Source organism: Acomys russatus, chromosome 6, assembly GCF_903995435.1.
Source record: "Acomys russatus chromosome 6, mAcoRus1.1, whole genome shotgun sequence".
In the NCBI taxonomy this organism is placed as follows: Eukaryota; Metazoa; Chordata; class Mammalia; order Rodentia; family Muridae; genus Acomys; species Acomys russatus.
Genome location: NC_067142.1, coordinates 73,023,153 through 73,045,994, shown reverse-complemented (window position 1 = coordinate 73,045,994; position 22,842 = coordinate 73,023,153). Strand labels below are relative to the sequence as shown.

Here is a 22,842-nt window from a genome sequence, read left to right as displayed (position 1 = left end):
AGACAGGGTTTCTCTGTGTAGCATTAGCTGTCCTGGACTCGCTTTGTAGACCAGACTGGCCTCAAACGCACAGCGATCCACCTGCCTCTGCCTCCTGAGTGCTGGGATTAAAGGCATGCACCACCATGCCGGGTGTAAGTATTAGTTTATTCTGCAACTGAGGACTAAAGCGCAATTTCCTTTGATGTTTGTGTTGCATTCTTTAGTGACCTTTAAAAAAATGATGCTAAAAATATAAATTACAGCTCCAAAAGGCAACCAAAGACTACCAGCCAGCAAGGGTGCCCTTGAGACAAGGAATGGAGAGCAACACCAATCAGAATGCTTAAAACTCTGGGTGGGGCCAGGGATCCAACGTTAAGGCATCTTCTTCACTATCTTCTGTGTTATGAGCTTTTCCTTGAGTGAAAGGATGAGGTGCCTCTTGGCTATAAAGCAATGGGAAGCACTCACCCTACTTACCTGACAGAGCCCGGGTTATGTACTCAGAGCCATCTTGGGTGCTGCAGATACCTCCACACCTTGTGCATTTGTGACTGCATGTTATGCCAACCTGCACCATGATTTGCCCCTGGGGAGACTTAGACTTTGACAAGTATTTCTCATGTCTGTCATGTGTCGCCTTTACAAAGCCTGGCTAAGAATAGTCCTGGGGTTACCACACCCTCCTCGAGTCCCCTGCCCTTACCTAAATGCTTGAGGCTCATTTCATCTGCAGATGGGAATGCACCAATATGCATGGTGAATGGTGTGTCAATTTTACATTGGGAAAACCTTAAGTGTTCTAGAAAAGTTTGTCTTGTGAAACTGTTGAAGGAAGGGGTACTTTGCATCACAACCACTGCTGCTTTCAAAGAACTTTCCAGAACTGATTCATATGTGCTGGTATACATGGTCATATTGTAAGGGCGTGCATGCACATGTGTGTACATGCATAGGTCAACCTCAGGTGTCCCTCGGGAGTCATTTACTTTTGAGACAATGTCTCTTATTGGACTGGTGAATCCCAGGGATCTTCCTGCATCTGCCTCCACACTGCCAAGATAAGAAGTGCACAGCTTCTGGTGTGGGCTCTGGGGGTTGAATCCAGGTCCTCATGCTTGTTCATCAAGCACTTTTACCCACTGAGCCATGTGCCCAGCCCCCAAGAGTGATTTCACCACCAGTTTCATAAGTTCTTGAAAGGGGTGACCACATATGAATCGTAAAAATGAAGGCAATCTAAGAGTAAAAAGGAGAAATGTTGATGGTTATACTGGAACAGCAGGTGCAGGCTGGGTCCACCCAGGGCAAATGGAGACATATAGCGTCCTATTTATGAAAGATGTGAAGAAAAGACAGAGTCCCTAATGACTTGAAACATGAAAAATGACTTGTTATGGTGAAGATTGGTCATCACAGCATAACTTATAAAGGCAGATTAATACAGTCCCTTATAGCTGTGTAACTTCTTTGTCACTCCCTCAGAATAATGGTAACTACTTCACTGGGTCATCAAGAGGGTTAAATGAGCAGGTATAAGTAAAGCACTTCGAACAGTATCTGGCATGTAATGAGAGGTATGTATGTGTTGTATATTATTACTAATTAATAATAACATAAAGAAATGCTCTAGCCGGGCGTGGTGGCGCACACCTTTAATCCCAGCACTTGGAAGGCAGAGGCAGGTGGATCTCTGTGAGTTCGAGGCCAGCCTGGTTTACAAAGTGAGTCCAGAGAAACCCTGTCTCGAAAAACCAAAAAGGAAGAAGGAGGAGGAGGAGGAAGAGGAGGAGGAGGAGGAGGAAAGAAGAAAGAAAGAAAGGAGAAATGCTCTATAGCAATACAGTAAAGCCATACTGTAAGCACAGCATACTGTTCCCAGGAATGGCAGGCCATCTGACCACACAGAGCAGCTGTTTGCCTTTTGAAGTCTTATGATCCTCCATGCAAGTCTAGTCCTAGCTGGATTTCCCTCCCACCTTAGCCTACAAACCATCACTGTCACCAACCTTTTGTCCATCCATTTCACCCATCTTGACTGATTACAACACTATACATATTGTGCTCCTGGACCTGGGTTACTGGACAAAAATCCTCCAGGGTTTCCTGAAAGTTCTTTTGTAGATTATTCCCCAATTCTCTCATGTCCCACAAGACACTTCAGACTTGTATCATCTCTAGTTGTATGACATTCTATCTTCCTTCTCATTCATCGACAGTACAACTAGGTGCAGAGGCTCAGGCCTGGAATGCTAGCACTAGGGAGGCAGAAGCAGAAGGGTCACAAGTTATAAGCACAGCAAGACTCTTTCTTAAAAACAAAAAAAGATAGTAGAGCTGGAGGCCACTGAGCAGGGACTACATACATTAGTTCATGTCCACAAGAAAGCTAAAGACCTTTGTAGCCCTGACTCCCACCCCTTTGAGTGGCCTCTCTAAGTCTGCCATGTCTCAACCCTTAAAATACAAGCACACAGCATACTTGCATAGTTTACATCCTCCAAACTCCCTCCTCCTACCTTCTCTCTCCTCTCTTCCCTGCCCAGTAGCCTGTCTCCAGGCTCCTTCTCACATCTGTTTATCTCAGAAGCCAGTCTACCCCAAGAGAGGTTCTCAGTGACTGTGTTGGTGCTGACCCTAAGCGATGTTTCTCCATTACCAATTAATTCACGTGTCCACCACATCTGACTTGGATCCTGCCTCCTTCAGAGCCTCGCATGCCATGGCTTCTCTCCTCTCAGACTTCCCATGCTCTCTGCAGGCTCCTCTTCTGCACTCCTCGAAACTTAATACCTCCCCCAGTTCTGTCCTTGGTCATCTTTTATTTTCTTTCCAGAACACTGTGTGCTGACAGCTTCAAAGCCCACATCTCTAGCAAACGTCCCCTTGGTTATCTAACTGATTTTCCTATGGTCAAGCTCTCCAAGCCGGAGATCACCACAGTCAATCTCATTAGCCTGAGCCTTGGGTGTCTTACCTGAATGGCTGCTATCATTCTTTGCCAAGTGTTTAAGCCAGAAACTTAGGCTTTGTGCTTGGCTCTCCCCAGTCTATCTCCTCCTGCCCACCAAGCATGCTACCAGCTGGTCTCCTCACCACTAGTCTTGACCCTTCAAATTATTTCTCAGGCTATTTACAACTCCAACTCTTTTCTTTGTGATTTTCAGAATAAAGTTCATGTTCAAACACTGAAACTGTAACCTCAATTAACCCGTTATCTCTTCGGATGCAGTTCCTGTCTCCCACTCCAATCTTCTCATCTCTCATTGGCTCCCAAATATCTAAACACCAGACTCTCGATTCCCCAAGTCCTATGTCTCGTGACCTCTAGGGGTTTGATCTGTCCTCTCACTGACATGCTCTGTGCTCTGAAGTAAACTACTCAAAAAATAATTGTTTTCAAAACTTAAGAACAATTAAGTTTGTAAGTAATGTGTTACCTGCTTGAGTCTGTCCATCAGAAAGCACCCTCACACCCGCCCAGGCTGAGTCTGCTGCTTCTTTTGTGCAAGATTCAGCACCCTGAATGTGTGGTTGCTGACTGACTTGCAAGACTCCCTCACTAACTCAAGGCTTGCCCATCTCTCCTCTCCAGCCTCCAACATGTTATCTAGTTATATTCAGCAAATGCTTTTCCCACTGAGCCCCCTCCCCAGCCTGGACAGGAACTCTTGTGAGGACTGCTGTAAAAGGAGCAAGCCTGAAGGCCCCTCCCAACTCTCTGCTCCTGCTTGCTCCACCATGTGCTTCTGTCTGGCTAGCTGCCCCTTGGTGGGATGATGCAAGGGTGGCCCTCGCTCAGCCTGCACAGTTCTGCCTGGACCCTGACCCCCCTTAACTGTGAGCTAAATGAACTTCTTTCTTATGGCGACAGTCCATTTCAGGTACTACATTCTGGCAACAACAAGCTAAATACACTCAGGACAACATTCCCGAGACAGGTATTCTGAATAGGTGAGAATTCTAAAGAGTAAAAAAGGAATTGCCATTATCAGTTTCCATTCAGTCTTCCTTTCTCTGGATTCAATTATCTCACCTCCTTTAGCTATTCCATAAATGGCAACATGCTGGATGAGCAAATTTCAATTTTACGCAAAGTTATTAGACTCTCAAATGAGATTTGTAATTGGCATTCATAAGAAATCAATTATTAATAGTTACTCCAGCTGCTCTCGCTCCATGCTCTGCGTGCTGCAGTGTTTACTACTATTCTAAAAGGCAGCCATCACCATGCTGCCACTCATGTCCAGTCCATGGCCATTCTGACCCACAAGAGCATTCTAGGACAAATCTTAAGGTGTTGTGATCAATATTCATTTTCTATTTAATTAATTTCAAGGTATCATTGGCCTAGTTGTGAAAAATAAGCAACAATACCTTTAATATTAAAATATTGTACAATTCCTTTTAAATTACCAGCTTTTCCTTCCATAAATCTGATCATATCAAATAAATTTATGTTTTAAATTGATCACTCTTGAAAACAAAATATCTTGAAACAATTATGTCATGAGGCACTAAACATAGAAATTATAAGATAAAAATGTGAAATTAATTAGGACAGGCAATTTTTTCAAAGTATTCTTTGAATTAGAAATTGAGTCTTTACAGTGTCTTAAAAGGAAAAAAAAGAAATTGAGTCTCTGGAGCATTTAATTTTCATCTACCACCATCATTGATATGTAGTCCCTGTAATTAATGGCATTTGATTCGGGATCAATTGCAGCAGACAACATTTCTTCCATTTCCTCTTGAGAAAAAGGCTCACCTGGAAAGACAAGAAGGGAAACCATCATTTACAGTCAGGAGGGTTTTATTCTCTTTCCACTAGGTAGCTTCATTGCCATGGAGTCCGCAGACCCCAGTGTGTCCAGTTTTTTCTTCACTGGAGTTGTAGAGCCAATACCTGAGAATCCAGGTCAAAGGGCATGCTGCTATACACCCTGCAAGGCTGTAGACTGATTGCCCTGCCAGTCCCTAGAGGATACATCACTTCAGTCGGAACAGCAGGAGTATATAGCACACCATGAACAAAGGTGTTTATTCATTTAAATTAAAATGATTGACATTGCAAAAGTACTTGCTCAAAGCTGACGTCTTATTAAGTGAATATAATTAGTATGATTATTAAAACTATGGTGAGATGGCTAAATGCTAGCCATTGCTGAAGAGAGACCAGACACTTAGCCACCACATCCAGGTCTGCTTCACTCACACTGGTTTAACCGCTCATGCTAACCACCACCACCCCCTTGTTTCAGTCTGGGTTGTGTTGATGTCAGATGGAACTGGAAGCTGGAGAGAGAATCTGGGAGGCTTGTTGTACTCAGGGAACCTCTGAGAGCCATCTCTGAAAGTAGCTTTGGGAGACAGGCCACAAACTCCAGAACTAAAGAGCTGCAGACTATTTAAAACAGAACTACGCCAATGCTAAGGGAAAACAGGGCATCCAGGCCATCACCCTAGATGGCTATGGGGAAGTCTTATGCAAACTAAGGCCTGAGAAGGGCTACCCACCTTATGACCTAAGACACTTCTCCCTGTCCACATTCCTTCCTTACTGGATTCAGCTACCAGCACAGAACTTGTGTAAGCAAGGGCCCTGTAGCTTTTGTTTTTAATTTCTGTTTTGCTTTACTGCTGTGTTTTGAGACCCCGTCCTGCTATATCCAGGAGTCTGACTTCAAGCTCACACTCTTATCTCAGCCTTCTGAGAGCTAGGTTCATAAATATGCAACTTGTTAATTCCTAAGAAAGAACTCCTGAAATGCTGAAGTGACAAACTCTAGATTTTTGTTACCTGACTATTGACACTAAGTCCACTGCCAGGGGAACTTTGATGTAAGTCTCATAAGGATATCGACAGTAGATGCCAGGTGTAGTTGTGCACACTGCAATCCCAGCACCTGGGCTGAAGACAGTGAGCTTACAGCTAGACTTAGCTTTGTCTTAAGCAAGTAAACAAACAAAAGCCACCAAGGTCTGAGAAATAAATTAGGGACAGAATAGTTATCTACCACGTGCAAGGTCCGAGGATCCCCAGCATAAAAGGGAGGGGGGAAGGAAGGAGGGAATACCTAGCAGCCAGCATCTCCTGAATACTGCGGTTAGACCAGCACTGACCTAAGTGTTTCGCATATATTAACTAAGTTAATCTGCCAAGCACCTCACAAGAGGGAAGAACTATGGTCTCCATTTATAGACCAGACAGTGCAGCCTGCCCTGCAAGTGAGTGGGGATGAGTCTGAATGCCAGAAGGCCAGCTTACCAACCTTAGCCAAAGCACTCCACAGCACTGCTTACACTAAGCCTTGCTCACAGTAGTCACTCTGCTGCATGGGCAAGGAAAGAGCTATGCAGTGATTAAGATAGCAAAAAAACTGCTTACCACTGGACAGCACAAGCCTGGAGGACGGTCTCCACTTTCAAGTGATGGGTCTCACTCTAGCTTTCCTGCTCAGGCAGGCTGCTCAACCTCTCTTCCCAGTCTACAGTACAGAGAATGTAACACTCTCTACCATGGGCTTGGTATGAGGATTAAATGTGTTGTTATTCAAACAGCACTTCCAAGAGCACCTGACACATGGCAACAGGTATTTGTTTTAAAAGACTTGAGCTTTTCTCTGCTACTAAATACCGTCTGATGCAATATATATCCTGGATGAACATGGCTTCTATCTTGTGGGTACTTGATTCAGTGTGGTTTATGGTGTTTATCTTACAATCTCCTGGGCATTTTGAATGTAAATTCTCAAACTTATAGATGTGTTGGCTGCTCTGCAGATACTATGAAGGGATTGTGGAAGTAACTTGATAGTCCCAAAGCTTGAATATATTTAAAAACAATTTAGAATTTTGGGAATAAAAACATTACTTCTTAGCCAGGCCAGCCTGGTGGCTCACACCCTTAATGCCAGCATTCAGAAGGCAGAGGCAGAGCTGGAGAGGTGGTTCAGAGGTTAAGATCACTGGCTACTCTTCCTAAAGGTCCTGAGTTCAATTCCCAGCAACTGCACGGTGGCTCATAACCATCTATAATGAGACCTGGAGTCCTCTTCTGGTGTGTGGGCACACAGGCAGGCAGAACACTGTATACATCATAAATGAATCTCTTTTTTTAAGTGTTTTTTTAAAAGGAGGAGGAGGCAGAGGCAGTGGATCTTGGAGTTTGAGGCAAGCCTGGTCTACAGCATGACTTCTTGGACAAAGAGTAATACACAGAGAAACCCCGTCTCTTAAAAAAAAAAAATCATTTTACTAAACTAGGAAGCTGTGACTACACTTAGAAGACCATGTTACATTTAATATAATGACACACTCAGATAACATGGTGCACCTTATATGCACCTATCAAATATACTGGCTCATACAACATGCAAAATAGTGCTCAGTAAATAACTGAAGCCATTTATTTTCTTCTCTGAAAAAAAAAAAAAATGCCACAGACTCCATCTATCAGGATATCCAACGGTTGCCCTAGAAGTACAAGAACTCTATTAGTAGACTGTGGTGGTTTGAATAGGATTGGTCCCATGCACTCATGTATTTGAATGTTTGGTCATAGTGGGTGGCACTATTAGGAGGTGTGGCCTTGTAGGAGAAAGTGGGTCACTGAGGGCTGGCTTTGGAGTCTCAGATGCTCAAGTCTGGCCAGTGTGTCTCATTCTCTTCCTTCTGCCTGTGGATCCAGATATAGAACACTCAACTCCTTCTCCAGCACGACATCTGCCTGCATGCTGCCATTTTTCCTGCCATGGTGCCAATGGACTAAACCTGTGACTGTAAGCCAGCCCCAGTCAAACGTTTTCCTTTACAAGAGTTGCCGTCATCATGGTGTCTCTTCACAGCAATAGGAACCCCAGCTAAGACATTCACCTTCCTGGAAATTCTCATGAAGCACCTTCCTGTGGACCACACAGCTTTGTCCCTACACACAGTACAGCTAGTGCCTGACTTCACTGTTTCAATCAGTAGCATTACTGTCATGATGACATCCCTGTCTGGGGCAAATCTTGGTGTTACTTTACACAAATCTGCCATGTTTGTCCCCTGCCTTTGGTTGGCCACCATGGCCCAGGGTCCTATGATGAGTCCTACTGCACCAATTCCCTCTCTCTAGTCCCTGTGCCAGGCTAGGCCCATATTAAGGAACCTTGGGAATGCTGAAGGAGCCTCCCAGCTCATCCCTCTGGCTGAATCTTTTTACTCACCTACGCACCAACCAGCACCAGAAACACTTTCCCACAGCAATGGCACATGGATGATTTAGTCCAGCTCTCTTCTCTATTGCCCAGGGATGACCCAAGCTCAAGAGCAGGCCTCTACAATCCAGCCCCAATAAATCCACCTCCGTTCCTTTCTTAGTGTTACCCAACAAGACCCTCAGGGTTGGCTGGGCGCACTTTCTCCCAAGTGCCTGGCTGCCTTTCTTCCAGATTTTGTCCCTACTGCTTTATCCATTTCCCTTGAGCCAGCCCTTCATCTGTCTTCACTCAATACTCACTCATTCAGTCATAGCTCGTCTGTTACAATTCACATGTTGATACCTATGATCTGTGACAGTGTGCTACAACATGTAAGGCCTTATGACGCCTGCCCTCAATGGCTCACCCTATCTTCTAAAGCAAAGAATGGTGGTCCCCATCTGTAATCCCACCTGGGAGGCTGAAGCAGGAGAATTGTTTTGAGTGTACTGCCAGCCTGGGATGCACAATAGATACCAGGTTCACCTAGGTTATAAAATGCAACGCTGTCTCAAAACTAAAGCAAGCAAACAAGTCTACCTTCTTAAGGAAGCTATTTTCTCTGTCCACCTTCCCAGGCTGTTTCCCAGGCTAGTTTCAGCTTGCATTGATCTTCTGATAGTTATTTTTCTAATGTCTCATATTGATCTATTTCACAAGTTAGCTTTGATTCCCAATAAGACTGTAATATGCTCAAGAGAAGGATCAGGTTCTGGCATCATTACCACCCACCGCGCTGTAACAATACTAAACATACATCAGGCACACAGTAGGAGGTGCTGAACTCTCTTTGGCCCAATATAATTTACAGTTTACTTCCTTTCATCCTTAGGATTTGAAAGTCCTAACACCCTCATTAAAGTTAACGTTTAGATGAGTGTGACACAGCAGGGAATCCTGGACGGCAACTGTGACTTTCTCATTATTCTTTCTCCCACCTCCCATGTCCTAATGTCTGAGCCAAATGGCCATACTGGATGTACAGAGAGCTTTCAGTCCACGTCTCCTCGCTCAAAATGATGCCCTTGTCCATGTTCTCAAGTGACCTGTGACTGCTTTATCACTCAGGAATTGGCCTGAACACCTGGGAGCTGGGTAGAGAAAGCATGATCCTCCCTTACTATGGGGGCTGGGGCTGCAGAGGGGCAGGGGGTGTGACAATGGCATTAATGACTGTCCACCAATCTGCTTACATCAGGGGAAACAAGTGTATATACTAACCTAAAAAGAGAAAGTTAAGGAAAATATTTGTGGGAGGGGTCCCATTACCATAAGAAAATACAGTTTTTGTGTGAACTGACATTCAATTTAGGCTATATTGTTTGCAACTTTACTGCCTAAGAAGGCCTTCTAAAAGAAATATTTATATACTTTAATTCAAATATTCAATCTAAAAAGGCACTGGTTTATGATTGACAGTTTATGTTCTTTAAGTGGCATGTCTTTTATTTAAGAAATATTTTAAGTAAATAAAGTACACACAATTTACACAATTCTATTATGAAATCAAATGCCAAACCAAAATAGTAAGAATAATAAATAACTACTCAACCAAACAATTGTTTTCAAGTTTCATCCCCTAGAACTTCTGCATAATTGTTCAAACTTCTTAATTGGAGCTAGAGAGATGGCACAGCAGTTACAACCATGCACTGCTCTGGCAAAGAACCTGAATGCAGTGCCCACATAACTCCAGCTCAGGGGACCCCATGGGCGCTGTACACACACACACACACACACACACACACACACACACACAGACATACACACCACAGAGAGAGAGAGAGAGAGAGAGAGAAATAAAAATCTTTAAACCTATTAATCTCTGAATAAGCTACTCTTACAAGAAATAAAGCCCTCTGACCTTCCTCAGTCATGTACTTGACCAGCTCTTCCTTAGTCAGAATCCCACGTTTAGCTGGATCCAAAACCTGAGCAAAGTAGATATCATATATTTTCTTTGTTGAGTAAATTCTATATGATGAATTAATTTATCACATATACATGAATAATGAAGAGCTCACCCACCTCAAAAGCTTGTAAAAGGATGTCTTCAGCAATTGGCCTGAATCTGTGATTTTACAATAAAGCCAGTTAACGCCAGCATATTTATCTCAGTCTGTACATGATAGATGACTGCATATAACAAAATAAAAGCTGCTAATAGCCTAGGCTAATGGCATTTCCCTCAGTGAAGTTTCCTTGAATTTCTGGATATGAAGGTCAGCAGTACCTACTCCACAGTAATGTCTGGTATTACCTCTTAGCATTTTTCATTAATATGAAAATAAATTTATCTAGGACCAAAACCTCTACCACTCAATCAACTAGGGTGTACTAATACTACACTTATGCTAGAAGAATAACTGGTGTTAATTTTTGTTTTAAAATGATAATTCACAATTAATATCACTACAATGTTGCTCTGTTGTGTAGCCCCTTTGCCTTTTAATTATGCCTTGCTTAGATTGACAAACACTAGCATGGTTGATATTTCTAGGCATATCCCTAAGCCAGCCTGAAGTACACTGAAAGGCCAGAGGAAGCTGCCCTAAGATATATACTGAATAAATAAAATATGAAAAGCCAAGTGTTCTTGTTTTGTTTTGTTTTGAGGCAGGGTCTTACTCTGTAGCCCAGGCTGGCTAGGAACTATGTAGCTAAGGCTACCCTCAAATTTGTTGCAATCCTCCTGCTTCAGCCCCCTCAAATGCTAGAATCTCAGGCATGAGGCAGTACGCCTGGCCAAGCTGAATGCTTTGAAATGAATGTGATTCTATTATTATCTCGCCATAAAATCGGAGTCACTGCCTTCTTTCCAGAAGCACTTTGGTCATCACTGGAAGAAATTTTTCATATCGAATGTATCCAGTGGGTTCTTCTTCCTCTACCTAAAACGGTTTAAAAAAAACAGTCATTTATTCATTCAACAAATATATTGAGCACTACTTTTTTTTTTTTCAGTCACTGAGCTAGCTGTTGGAATTTGATGATGGAATATGAGCAGAAATCCTGCTCCTGGAGCTTTTTTCTGCTGGAGAGACACATAAAATTCAAAATACCACACACTAGCAGTTGGGAGATAGCTCTGTGCTTGCCATGCAACCAGGAAGACCTGAGTACAATCCCTAGTTCCCACATTAAAAGTGGGTGTGTAATTGTATCACAGTGGATTGTCACTTAAAGTTAAACACACACACACACACACACACACACACACACACACACACACACACACTGAGCACAATACCAAGTATCCAATTTGCTTTTAAAGACAATGATTTTTACTATATAGAGTAACCTAAAACTTGCAGTGATCCTCTGCCTCAGCCTCTCAAATGGTAGCATGTCAAACCCATGCCTGGTTTGATGTCTAATTCTGGATCTAAGCAAGCATGACAAGTACGGAGTGTGGGTCCAGAGGAGCAGCACAGAGCATGGACCTTCTCCTATCCAGGATCAGGGCAGTCACTGAACAAAGTGGTATTTGATCTGGTTTCTCGAAGACAAGAAGAGCCTGTGAAACTGGAGCACAGATGCCAGCAAGGGCAGTTCTTCAAGGTGAGGCTGCAGAGAGAAGAGCCTTATCATCCACAGGGTCTCCAGTCCCTGTTAACCTGAGAACAGAGTGAAACTGCTGGCAGTGTCAGGGGCCTGTGTTTGGAAAGGTCGCTGTTGCAGGTGAGGCAGCTTCTTCAGATACAGGATGATGGTGAGGACTGGAGTGGAGGCCATGAAGGGAGACCTCTAAAATGACTTGATAGGGCTGATTACTCATTATGGATAAGGGGAGACAGGAGTCTAGGATGGTCCATAGATTCTGACTTGTACAAATGCACTCTCTCCTTGAAATGAGAATACAGAATGAGATCAGGTTATAGCCACTCAACACCTCAAGAACCAACCTACATCTCAAACTGTTCATGTGTTTATGAAATACTTATCTGAGTAATAGAATTTTGTTCTGCCTCCCCTAAGTTAAGAGAATACTAGCCTAAAAATAAGAGCTTTGGATACCTAACACTCTAGGATGAGACTAAAACAGGTCCTTTTGCCTGCAGTTCAACTCTGACAGACTGAGCAAAGCTCTACTGACCTTAACTTCCATATCAGGCAATTTATAAGGAGCTATAAATTTTGCACTCTCTTTCAAAAATCCTATTAAAAGGTTCATAGATCCCAATTCAACAGATGAGTTTTTAAGAGATTTATTGTTTCAACAAAAAATAAATCTAGGTTGCTATTAAGTGGCTGCACTGTCATCCGAATGACAACTATTTTCAGTGTTCATATAAGATTCATATCTTGTGTGAATAGGGTCTTCAGACTCCATTATCAGGGAGAATCAAATCTATCTAAGGACATCATGTTTCAGAATTTCTGTACCCATCAGTATGGGAACAATTTCTTTAGCTTTCTCTAAGGTCTGAGGGAAGAGCCCTAGCTAATGTGACTCCATTTTGTCAGCAGGCACCATATTGAGCCTATCCCTAAGTTCACCTCTGTTGCTGGAAAACCACAAATTGTTCCAGGAAGGAACCACCCTAGACTAGAACCAATCAAGTACATAATGTCTCCAGATATTATAGATAAATTTCTTAAGCATTTTGCAGTCAGGCTTGACCAATCTCCTAGCGCCAAGCCAACCTTGTTAAATATCAACCAATCCTGTAACTGCCAAACTGAAAACTCCCATTCCTTGCTGTAAACACAATTTTAAAAACCTTGCCTAATAACAGTTCTGGGCTCTTGCTACTGATCTGCTGTGTTGATGAGGTTTGAGGGTCTGAGCTTGAGCTTGAATAAAGGCTCCTTGCTTTTGCATATGGCTTCAGACTTCTGGTGGTCTTTGGCGATCTAGTGATCTGGGCCTAACACTAAGGTGAGCATTTTGACAATTCATGTTAATGTAGCTGTGTTATATTTGGGCAATCTGAAAATCCCAGCACACAGGGATTAAAACTTAAATATCTGGCCAGGCATGGTGGCACACACCTTTAATCCCAGCAATTAGGGAGACAGAGGCAGGTGGATCTCTGTGAATTTGTGGCTAGCCTGGTCTGCAGTGCAAGTCCAAGGCAGCCAAGGTTACAGAGAAACCCTGTCTCAAAAAAAATTAAATCTCTGGATGCAGGTGCAACTCAATGGTAGAGTGTTTATGGACTCTGGGGTTTAATCCTCAGGGCAGACTTTTAAAAAGTCAATCTCTTGTATCTCCTAGAAACTTCAGAAAATCTATGCCCATGAAATCTCACCCACATGGCTGCCTAACCCTGACCTGAACAAGGACAGCACCAATATACATACTAACATGGAAGGGACAAAGTTCAAGAAGCTTCACCCTCGGCAAAGCAGTGCAGCACCTAATGACATTCTGCTCTGCTCGTGGGTCAGTGCCTTGCTCAGCCATCATCAGGGAAGCTTCTTTCTGCACTAAGTGGGAACAAACATAGAGATGCACAACTAGACAATGTGCAGACAGTGAGTGACCTTGGAACAAGCAATCCTGAATGGACGTCTCCATCAAATCCCGCCCCCTCAAGGCTCAAAGAACTCTGCTAAAGAGGAGACAAAAGGAGTATAAGACGCACAAGGGGTAGAAGACACCATTAAAACAAGGCCCTTGAAACACGTATGAACTCACAGAGACTGTGGCAGCACACACAGGGCCTGTGTGAGTCTGGGCCAGATGGTGTCTTGTGCTAAGAGGGTGAGTGGACACCTGCCTCCACCCCTAGCCCCAATTAAAGATTAGTTTTGTCCAATGGAGATACAAACTACCCTAAATGGCAGGCCACATGCCCAGCAGTCAATAACCAACAGAAAACAAACCCAATGGCATTTTTGGAGGTTCTTTTTTTTTTTAAGTTACAGATCTTTTGCATATATATTATAGTTTCTGATTTTGTGTTTTTATTATCATTTTTAGATGCCCATTTGTTTTCTAATGAGGGAGAGAAAGAAAAGAATGTGGATTTGGGTGAGAGGAGCTGGAGAAGAGGAAAACATATAAGCAACTAAGAAATGCTGAAAATGAGAGTAATCGTCTTCCCCCAGGAAGAAGCATGGGATAGCCCTGAAAATACACATACAAGTAATATTATATGCATTGTACTTATATATTTAGGAGTGTGTGTGTGTGTGTGTGTGTGTGTGTGTGTGTGTGTGTGTAACAACAATTAAAGACAGAGAAGTCATAAACTTAAAAGAGAGAAAGGAACTGGGTACATGGGAGAGTTTAAACTTTAGAGAGAAGAAAGGGAAGAGGAAGTAATGTAATTTTATTATAATCTCAATAAATAAAATAAGAATCAATTTCATGAGCTCATTTATAAATAAAATAAGAATCAATTTCATGAGCTCATTTATAGAACAATAATCTTTTTTTTTTTACAGACATGTACCATGTCTATGTGTGAGTATGGGTGTATATGTGTCACAGTACATGTGTGGAGGTCAGAGGATAATTTGCAGGAATCAGTTCTCTCCTTCTACCATGTGGAAGGACAGAACTTGAGTCTCAAGCTTGGCAACAAGCAGCTTTACCCACTGAGCCAGTTCACTACCCCACAGTGAAAATATTAAAATTAAAAGGTTAATCTTCCATCCTTGTTTTTTCAGAAACTGTTCCAGAGTAGGACAGTCATCCTTCATGTCTTTGTTCCCTAAACAACTATAGGGCCAGCAACATCTACCTTTACAAAATCGAAGCCTCTTTTATCCTATAAAGATCTTCATCAACCTACTGATTTCAGTATCCCAAAGTTTAGCTCTGTACCTCAACTTCAATCATATAAGAACTGAGACATAACATACAGTATGTGCTTTATGCCGCTTCCCTCGACTCCCTCATCACTCACAAGCCCTCAGTGATAAGAACAGTAGGACCAAAACTCGGCAGATGGTTTTTGACTCACAGATAATGTTGAGGTTTAAAATAAAGTTATTAAATTGTCTTAATTAGTGTTCTATTGCTGTGAAGAGACACCATGACCCCCCAGCAACTCTTATAAAAGAAAGCATTTTTTGAGGACTTGCTCAAAATTTCAGAGGTTATTAGTCCATTATCATCATGGTAGGGAGCATAGTGGCATGCAAGCAGGTCCTGGAGCAGTAGCTGAGAACTAAATCATAATCCATAGACAGAAACAGAGACTCTGGGCTTGGCATGTCACCCTTAGTGACATACTTCCTGCAACAAGACCACTCCTCCTAATCCTTCTAATCCTTTCAAACAGTTCTGCTCCCCAGTAACTAAGCATTCACATATATGAGCCTATTGGGACCACACTTATTTAAACCACCACATTAGTGTATTGTCAAAGATAAGCTCCAATCAATCAGAACAGCAAAAAAGGCATAAAGTTCTTCCTTAGTTTCTTAAAGTAATTTATTCAGATTACATCTCAATTGTTATTCTTCCTTACTTTTTTTTAAAGATGGAGTCTTCCTATGCTACTGAGATTGGCCTTAAAACTCTTAATCCTTCTGCCCCGCATCTCCAGTATTGGGACTATAAGTGTTTGTCATCATGCCTAATGTACATTTTCTTCAGTATAAAGAGAAAGAGTGTGAGAAGGGGATGGATAATGAATAAAATAGAAATTTTGTGATTTAAAAGTAAGAAAAGGGCCAGCAAGAGGCTCCAAGGGTAAAGGTATTTGCTGCACAAGATTGGTGACCTAAATTCAATCCCAGGACCCAAGAAAAGGTGAAAAAAGAGAACAGGCTCTACAAAGTTGTCCTCTGGCCTTCACATGTTCACCGTGGCATGCATGTGTGTTCCCACATACATCATACATACATGCACATGAGCACATGCACACAATTTTTAAGTCCATTTTAAATGTTAGTTGATTTTGAAATTTAAAATTCCTTTCATGACACAACACTGCCCTCTAGAGGCCATATCTATATGTTCTCTAAACATACATTAGCAATGAATGGCATTCAAAACATGCCTATTCTAAATACAATATTCATGGAATGTTTAATGGGTGGCAAACAGTATTTTATTATAAACAGTCTTATATTCAAATAATTAGTTTCCTTTTATAATAGTTTTTAACAGGAAGTTGCAAAGATAATAAAAAAATTCTCATCTGCACTCCTATTGTTTTAAATTCCTTAGATATTTTATTGAGACAAGATTTGACAAATTAAAATTGTATATGTTTAATGAATATATCAAGATGCTTTGAAATCCATATAAAGTGAAATTATTACTACAATCAGGTAATTAGCATATCTATCATCTCATTGATTTCCTTTTGTCTATAACAAGAACTCTTTAAGAGCTACCTTATTTGGTTCACTGTGGGTTGTTTTTATGGGGGCAGGTGATTCAGAGTTTTTTCTTTAAGTTTTGATTTTCAGAAATACATGGGTTTCTTATGGTATATATTTAACTGGTGCTCACTATTATGGCCTGGTAAACAAAGGTAAATAAGCCATGGTGTCCCCACAAAAAAAGGAAACTGCCAGGAATGATAGTTCACATTTGCAATCCCAGTACTTGAGAAGCTAAGGCAGGAGGACTGACATGAGTTTAAGAACAACGTGGTCTATGCAGCAAGTTCCAGCCTGGGTTGCAGAATAAGACCTTGTCTAAAAACAAACAAGCAAACAAATCAAACCTCAACTTTTTTTTTTAAAGGACATGAAGTGGAGGCGGGTAGGATAGGAGGTGGCACTGAGAAACCTTCAGGAGAGGAGTGGGAGTGAGTATGATCAGAATACATTGTAAGAAATTAATAAAAATACTTTTTAAAGAATGCAAAAGAGCTAGTTGTGGTGGCGCACACCTTTAAAGCCAGCACTTGTGAGGCAGAGGCAGGCAGATCTCTGTGAGTTTGAGGCCAGCCTGGTCTACAAAGCGAGTCTAGGATAGCCAAAGCTGTTACACAGAGGAGCCCTGTTTCAAAAAACAAAAACAAATAAAGGTGGATCTCGTTGAGTTCAAGGCCAGCCTGGACTACAGAGTGAGTTCCAGGTCAGCCAGAACTATTATACAGAGAAACCCTGTCACGAAAAAACAAAAAACAAAAGAATGCAAAAGGAAAGACAAGAGCATTCCAAAGGGGGAAATCTAGGCAGGGTGAGGTGGCTCAGTGGGCAAAGCACTGGCCCAGCAAGCATGAGGACCAGAGTGCAGATCACCAGAACCTACATAACAGCCAGGCTAGCCAACAGGCAAGCTGTGGGTTCTGTGAGAGGCTGACCTCAATATAAAAGGAGAGCAATCAAGGAAGACACCAGTGTCAGCCTCTGGTTTCCACATGCATGCACATGTGAACACACAAACACTCAGGGAAAGCAGGAAACCTGGACACCAAAATGTCCATTGGGAGCACACCACTGAACATGAAGATGGCTACTCTGATAAAAAGAAAGGGAGCAGAGCTGACAAGTAGAACATTTGCCTGGTGTTCTCAAGGCCCTGGCTTCAATCCCCCTGCATTGGCAAGGGACAGAAGGAGAATGGGAGAGAACAGAAAGCCTGAAACAGAGCTCTGCTCCCAGCCCCCAGAACAACTGCTAAAGCTTAAGTCTAGTGGCTCAGAACCTCTAACAAGCACATTTCATTTTTCTTTATATACGTTAAATACTTATGACATATTTTTGTCCAACGTGGTTGAATTACTACTCAAGCAAAAATACAAACCGACAATTGACAAAACATTCACTGAATTTAGAATAGTTATTTTACAAAGCTGATATAGAAAAAAAAATAGGACAGGGCTAGAGAGACAGTTCGGTGGGTAACATTACTAGCTGCTCTTGCAGGACTTGGTTCAGTACCCAGCACCCAGACAGCAGGTCATAACTATTTATAACTCTAGTTCTAGGAGAAGTTAAACCCTCTCTGACCTCTAAGGGCACTGCATGCATGTGGTGCACATACATACAGGCAAAACATACATGCTGAGAGAGGAAGTAGACACAAGTCCCACCCACTAAACCAGACACTATCTCCAGTTGATAACTGCTTGCAAAGGAAATGGAGTCTGGGAAAACAAACCACTCTTAAGGCCAGGCTCCGCCCCCAGCAGAAGAACACAAAATGCACTCAGTGACACCTTTGACATTCTGTGTCTCATAATGCTTTATTAGGGTCCTTCTTCCTTCCTTCCTTCCTTCTTTCCTTCCTTCCTCTTAACCTTACAGGCAGGTCCCTTGTGTATATATTATGGCTTCCAGTTTTGTGTTTTATGGGATTCCTATGTGTATGAGCGTATGTGTCTCTGCATCTCTATGTGTTTCTTGTGCTTTTTCTTTGGTTCTTTTTTGTCTATTTGTTCTGTCCTACCCCAGTTTGTTTGTTTTATCTTATTTTATTTTTTTAGATGCTTGTTTGTTTTCTAAGGAAAAAGAAAAAGGGTATAAATTTTGGGTGTTAGGAGATCTAAGAGGAACTGGATGAGGGGAAACTATAATCAGAATATATTGTATGAAAAAAAATCTATTTCAATTTTAAAAAGTACTAACTGTAAGTGAGATATGGGCTCATTAGTTTATTAACATTCAAGAATACTTACAGCTGGGTGTGGTAGCACATGCCTTTAATCCCAGCACCCAGGAGGCAGAGGCAGGCAGATTGCTGGGAGTTTGAGGCCAGCCTGGTCTACAAAGTGAGTCCAGGACAGCCAAGGCTAACACAGAGAAACTCTGTCTCGAAACAAACAAACAAACCAAGAAGTCTACTTACAAAATGAACAACCAAACCAGACCCAGAGATCCACATGCAGGAAAAGGATGATGCAAACAGAACTGCGGGAGACGGAGAGGAAGAACATGAGCCCAAGGACAAAACAAGCTCCTGGAAATCAGTGACAGCAAAAACATTACAAGAGAAAGTTCAAGAAGACTGCAGGGAGAAGACAGAGATGGGGCAGACTGGAAGTGCACAAATGATCTGAGGAATCCTAAAAGAGAAAACAAGAAGGTAAACAGTAGATAGAAATTAACAAAATAATTGTGAGGACTTTTTCTGGAACAAAGGGATGTAATTCACTGGCTTGAAGGCCACCAGGTCTCTACTACAAACAAAAATGAGTCCAGACCCATACAAACCATTATGAAATTTCAAGCTCTAGAGACAGAAGAAAAGAAAAGCAGTCCTCCAGAAGGAAAGTTTAATTAAAGTCGCATACAAAGAATGGATCCAGACTATCTCAACATCACCAGAAGCGTAACGACAAAGACTGCTTTCTGGCAACGTTGACTTCTGTTTGTTTGCTTGCTTGCTTGTTTTGTAGTGCTGAGGATTAGACCTACAGCTGCAGATGTACTAGACAAGTTCTTCATACCTCAGCCCTTTTTGGTTTTAGTTTTTATAATTTTTGAGACCCTAAATTCATCCTGAGATCTATGCAGCCTTGATTTTTAATCCTCCTGCCTCAATTTTCTGATTAGTTGAGATTATGGGCCTGCACCACCACGCCTAACCCAAAATTCTTTTTTTTTTTAATATTGTATTTAATTTTAATTTATGTGCATTGGTGTGAGAGTGTCAGATCTTGGAGTTACAGACAGTTATGAGCTGCCATGTGGGTGCTGGGAATTGAACCCGGATCCTTTGGAAGAGCAGGCAGTGCTCTTAACCACTGAGCCATCTCTCCAGCCCCCAAAATTCTTAACAAAAACCTAAATACCTAAATGTTGAATTCTAGTCCCAGCAATTAAAAATGAAGTTATTTCCTTTTCAAGAAGTCATCAAAGGATGTGTGAAATATGGAAGAAAAGATAAATAATAAGAAGCCGGGCGTGGTGGCGCACGCCTTTAATCCCAGCGCTCGGGAGGCACAGGCAGGCAGATCGCTGGGAGTTTGAGGCCAGGCTGGTCTACAAAGCGAGTCCAGGACAGCCAAGACTAACACAGAGAGACCCTGTCTGGAAGGGGAAAAAATTATATATATATATAAAAAGATAAATAACATGGAATATAAAGGGAGGAAAGACCAATTCTTAGGAACACCCTAACAACAGCCGTGTACTCCATGCAGAGGCTAACCACCCACACCGAAGGTTTTACTAAGGACTCGGCTGTACTAAGGACCATCAATGTTACAACCAGTTGCCATGATGCCACCATTTTACCCAAGAACAGATCTGGAACAAGCCTGGCCCAGTTCATCACTGACCCATCTTTAACATGGGCTGAGAAGCTTCTGCTTGCTCTTCCAATGTTCTCCTTGGTGAGAGAAGCATAGCCTTCAGTGGATTCCTAAGCAGCTGCACTCTAACCAATCCTGAAATCCAGAGCATAAGGCTAAAAAAAAAACCAAACAAAAAAACAAAAAAAAAAAAACAAAAAAAAAAAAACTAAGCTAACTCCTGATCACACTGCTCTGCACATTCAACACCCAGGTCCCACCACAACTCATCTGGATGACAGCAAGAGAGCCAGTTACTGTTCTGTTGCTTCCAGGAGGCACCTTTACCAAGGTGACTTACAGAAGGAAGCATTTAGCTGCAGGCTTGCTTATGGTTTCATTGGATAGGTTCATGATCGTCATGGCCGGGAGCACAGTGGCCGGCAGGAGCATGGGACTGGAGCATTGAGAGCTCAGCTCTGACCCCAAAGCTGCAGGCAGAGAGAGAAACTGGACCTAGCAAGGGCTTTTGAAGCTTCAAAGCTCACCTCCACACCTCCATGACACACTTTCTCCAATAAAAATAGTCCACCAACTGGGAACCAGACATTTAAGTAAATGAGCCTATGAGGGTCATTCTCAGTCAAACCACCACAACTGGCTCCTATGGGAATGTCCCTCTATTAAACTCCACTTCTGAGAAATATTGCCAGATGACATTCCCAACCATCATGTCTGAGCCACAGCTCCAGCTACTAAGGGTATAGCACAGCCATTAAAGTAAGTACTACATCAGCAAGGGTGAGCAACATAGCGCTGACAGCTTGTCATCTGCAGTCATAACTTCATAACTTTCCTTTCTTCTATCTCTCTTACCTACTGTTAAACCTGCACTGTAGTCTGCCAAACTGTACTATAGTCTGCCAAACCTGCACTGTAGTCTGCCAAACCTGCACTATAGTCTGCCAAACTACACTGTAGTCTGCCAAACCTGCACTGTAGTCTGCCAAACCTGCACTGTAGTCTGTGCACTGTAGTCTGCCAAACCTGCACTGCAGTCTGTGCACTGTAGTCTGCCAAACCTGCACTGCAGTCTGTGCACTGTAGTCTGCCAAACTGCACTGTAGTCTGTCAAGCCTGCACTGCAGTCTGTCAAACTGCACTGTAGTCTGTCAAGCCTGCACTGCAGTCTGTCAAACTGCACTGTAGTCTGCCAAACCTGCACTGTAGTCTGTCAAACCTGCACTGTAGTCTGTCAAGCCTGCCCTGTAGTCTGTCAAACTGCACTATAGTCTGTCAAACTGCACTGTAGTCTGGCACTCTCCCACCCCCTCTGGCTCTGACAGCCCCCACTACGCCTCTCGAATGTCTATGGCTTAGTGTTAGCTTCTTAGAGTATCCACCGGACCACATGTGACATCAGAAGTGACACTATACAAGCAGTGAGATAGACTTCTTAGTCAGTCAAAACGGTGATGCAGTGCTGTGGACATGGATCATCTGTCTCTGGAAGTCTAGTGATAAAGATTTTATGAGAGGTGACTGAGAACATGCTGTTGAAGAAGAGCGTCCTTGCAAGGACCCCAGTGCAATCTTCCTAACAAGGGAAGAGCAAAGCCTACAAAGCAGCAGCATTAGCTGTAAGCTGTACTGAAGCCTGTGGGAAAATGAGGAAAATGGGGGCCTTGTTAAGCGGGTGCTAGATGTCAAGATTACATGGCTCTTTGGCAGCCTATAAAGAAGCACTTGTCTCCAGCAGGAAAAGGCAGGCCCCACTACACATCAATTAAACAGGAGTGGTACAATTCCATGAAAGAGGGGTAATAAATATTTTAGTACTTCAGGATATGTAAGATTTTTAATGCATACTTTTCTTTGTTTTTTAGAATATTTAATTCCTTTTTCAAAACAGGGTTTCTCTGTGAAGCCTTAACTGTCCTGGACTTGCTCTGTAGACCAGGCTGGCCTCAAACTCACAAGGTCCACCTGCCTCTGCCTTCTGAGCACTGGGATTACAGGCGTGTGCCACTGCCTCCTGACTGATATTTAAATTTTTTAAACCATCACTGATGCTTGATCTTCAATGTCACCTTGATTGCATTAAGAATCACCTTGGAAGACAGGAGCTAGACCAGCTCAGCTGTCAACAGCTCATAACCAAAACATCAAGAATCATCTTAGGAGCTGGCCATGGTGGCACATGCCTTTAATCCCAGCACCTGGGAGGCAGAGGCAGGCAGATCGCTGTGAGTTCAAAGCCAGCCTGGTCTACAAAGCAAGTTCAGGACAGCCAAGGCTACACACACACACACACAAAGAATCATCTTAGAAATACACCTATGGGTATCTATCAGAGTGTTTCCAGAAAGGGTTAATCAAAGAAAGAAGAGCCACCTTAAGTGTGGGCAGCAGCATGCTGTAGGCCTGGGTCCTGGGCTAAACCAAAGGGAGAAGGGGCACTGTTTTGTAATAGCAGGTGCAATGCGACCAGCTGTCTCACGTTCCAGCCACCGTTCACTCCC

General features: G+C 42.6%; 1 protein-coding gene across 1 annotated transcript in view; it reads right to left on the bottom strand.

Annotated features, from left to right (window-relative positions):
- Window positions 1-4,368: 4,368 nt before the first annotated feature.
- Efcab2 (EF-hand calcium binding domain 2) overlaps window positions 4,369-22,842 on the bottom strand; it is a 72,066-nt gene continuing 53,592 nt past the window's right edge. Inside the window, exons 4-7 of the mRNA XM_051147981.1 lie at window positions 11,037-11,116; window positions 10,254-10,296; window positions 10,090-10,156; window positions 4,369-4,750 (exon numbers count right to left, since the gene is read on the bottom strand). Coding sequence (XP_051003938.1) covers window positions 4,635-4,750; window positions 10,090-10,156; window positions 10,254-10,296; window positions 11,037-11,116 — 306 coding nt within the window. The 3' untranslated portion in view covers window positions 4,369-4,634. The remainder of the gene's footprint in view (window positions 4,751-10,089; window positions 10,157-10,253; window positions 10,297-11,036; window positions 11,117-22,842) is intronic.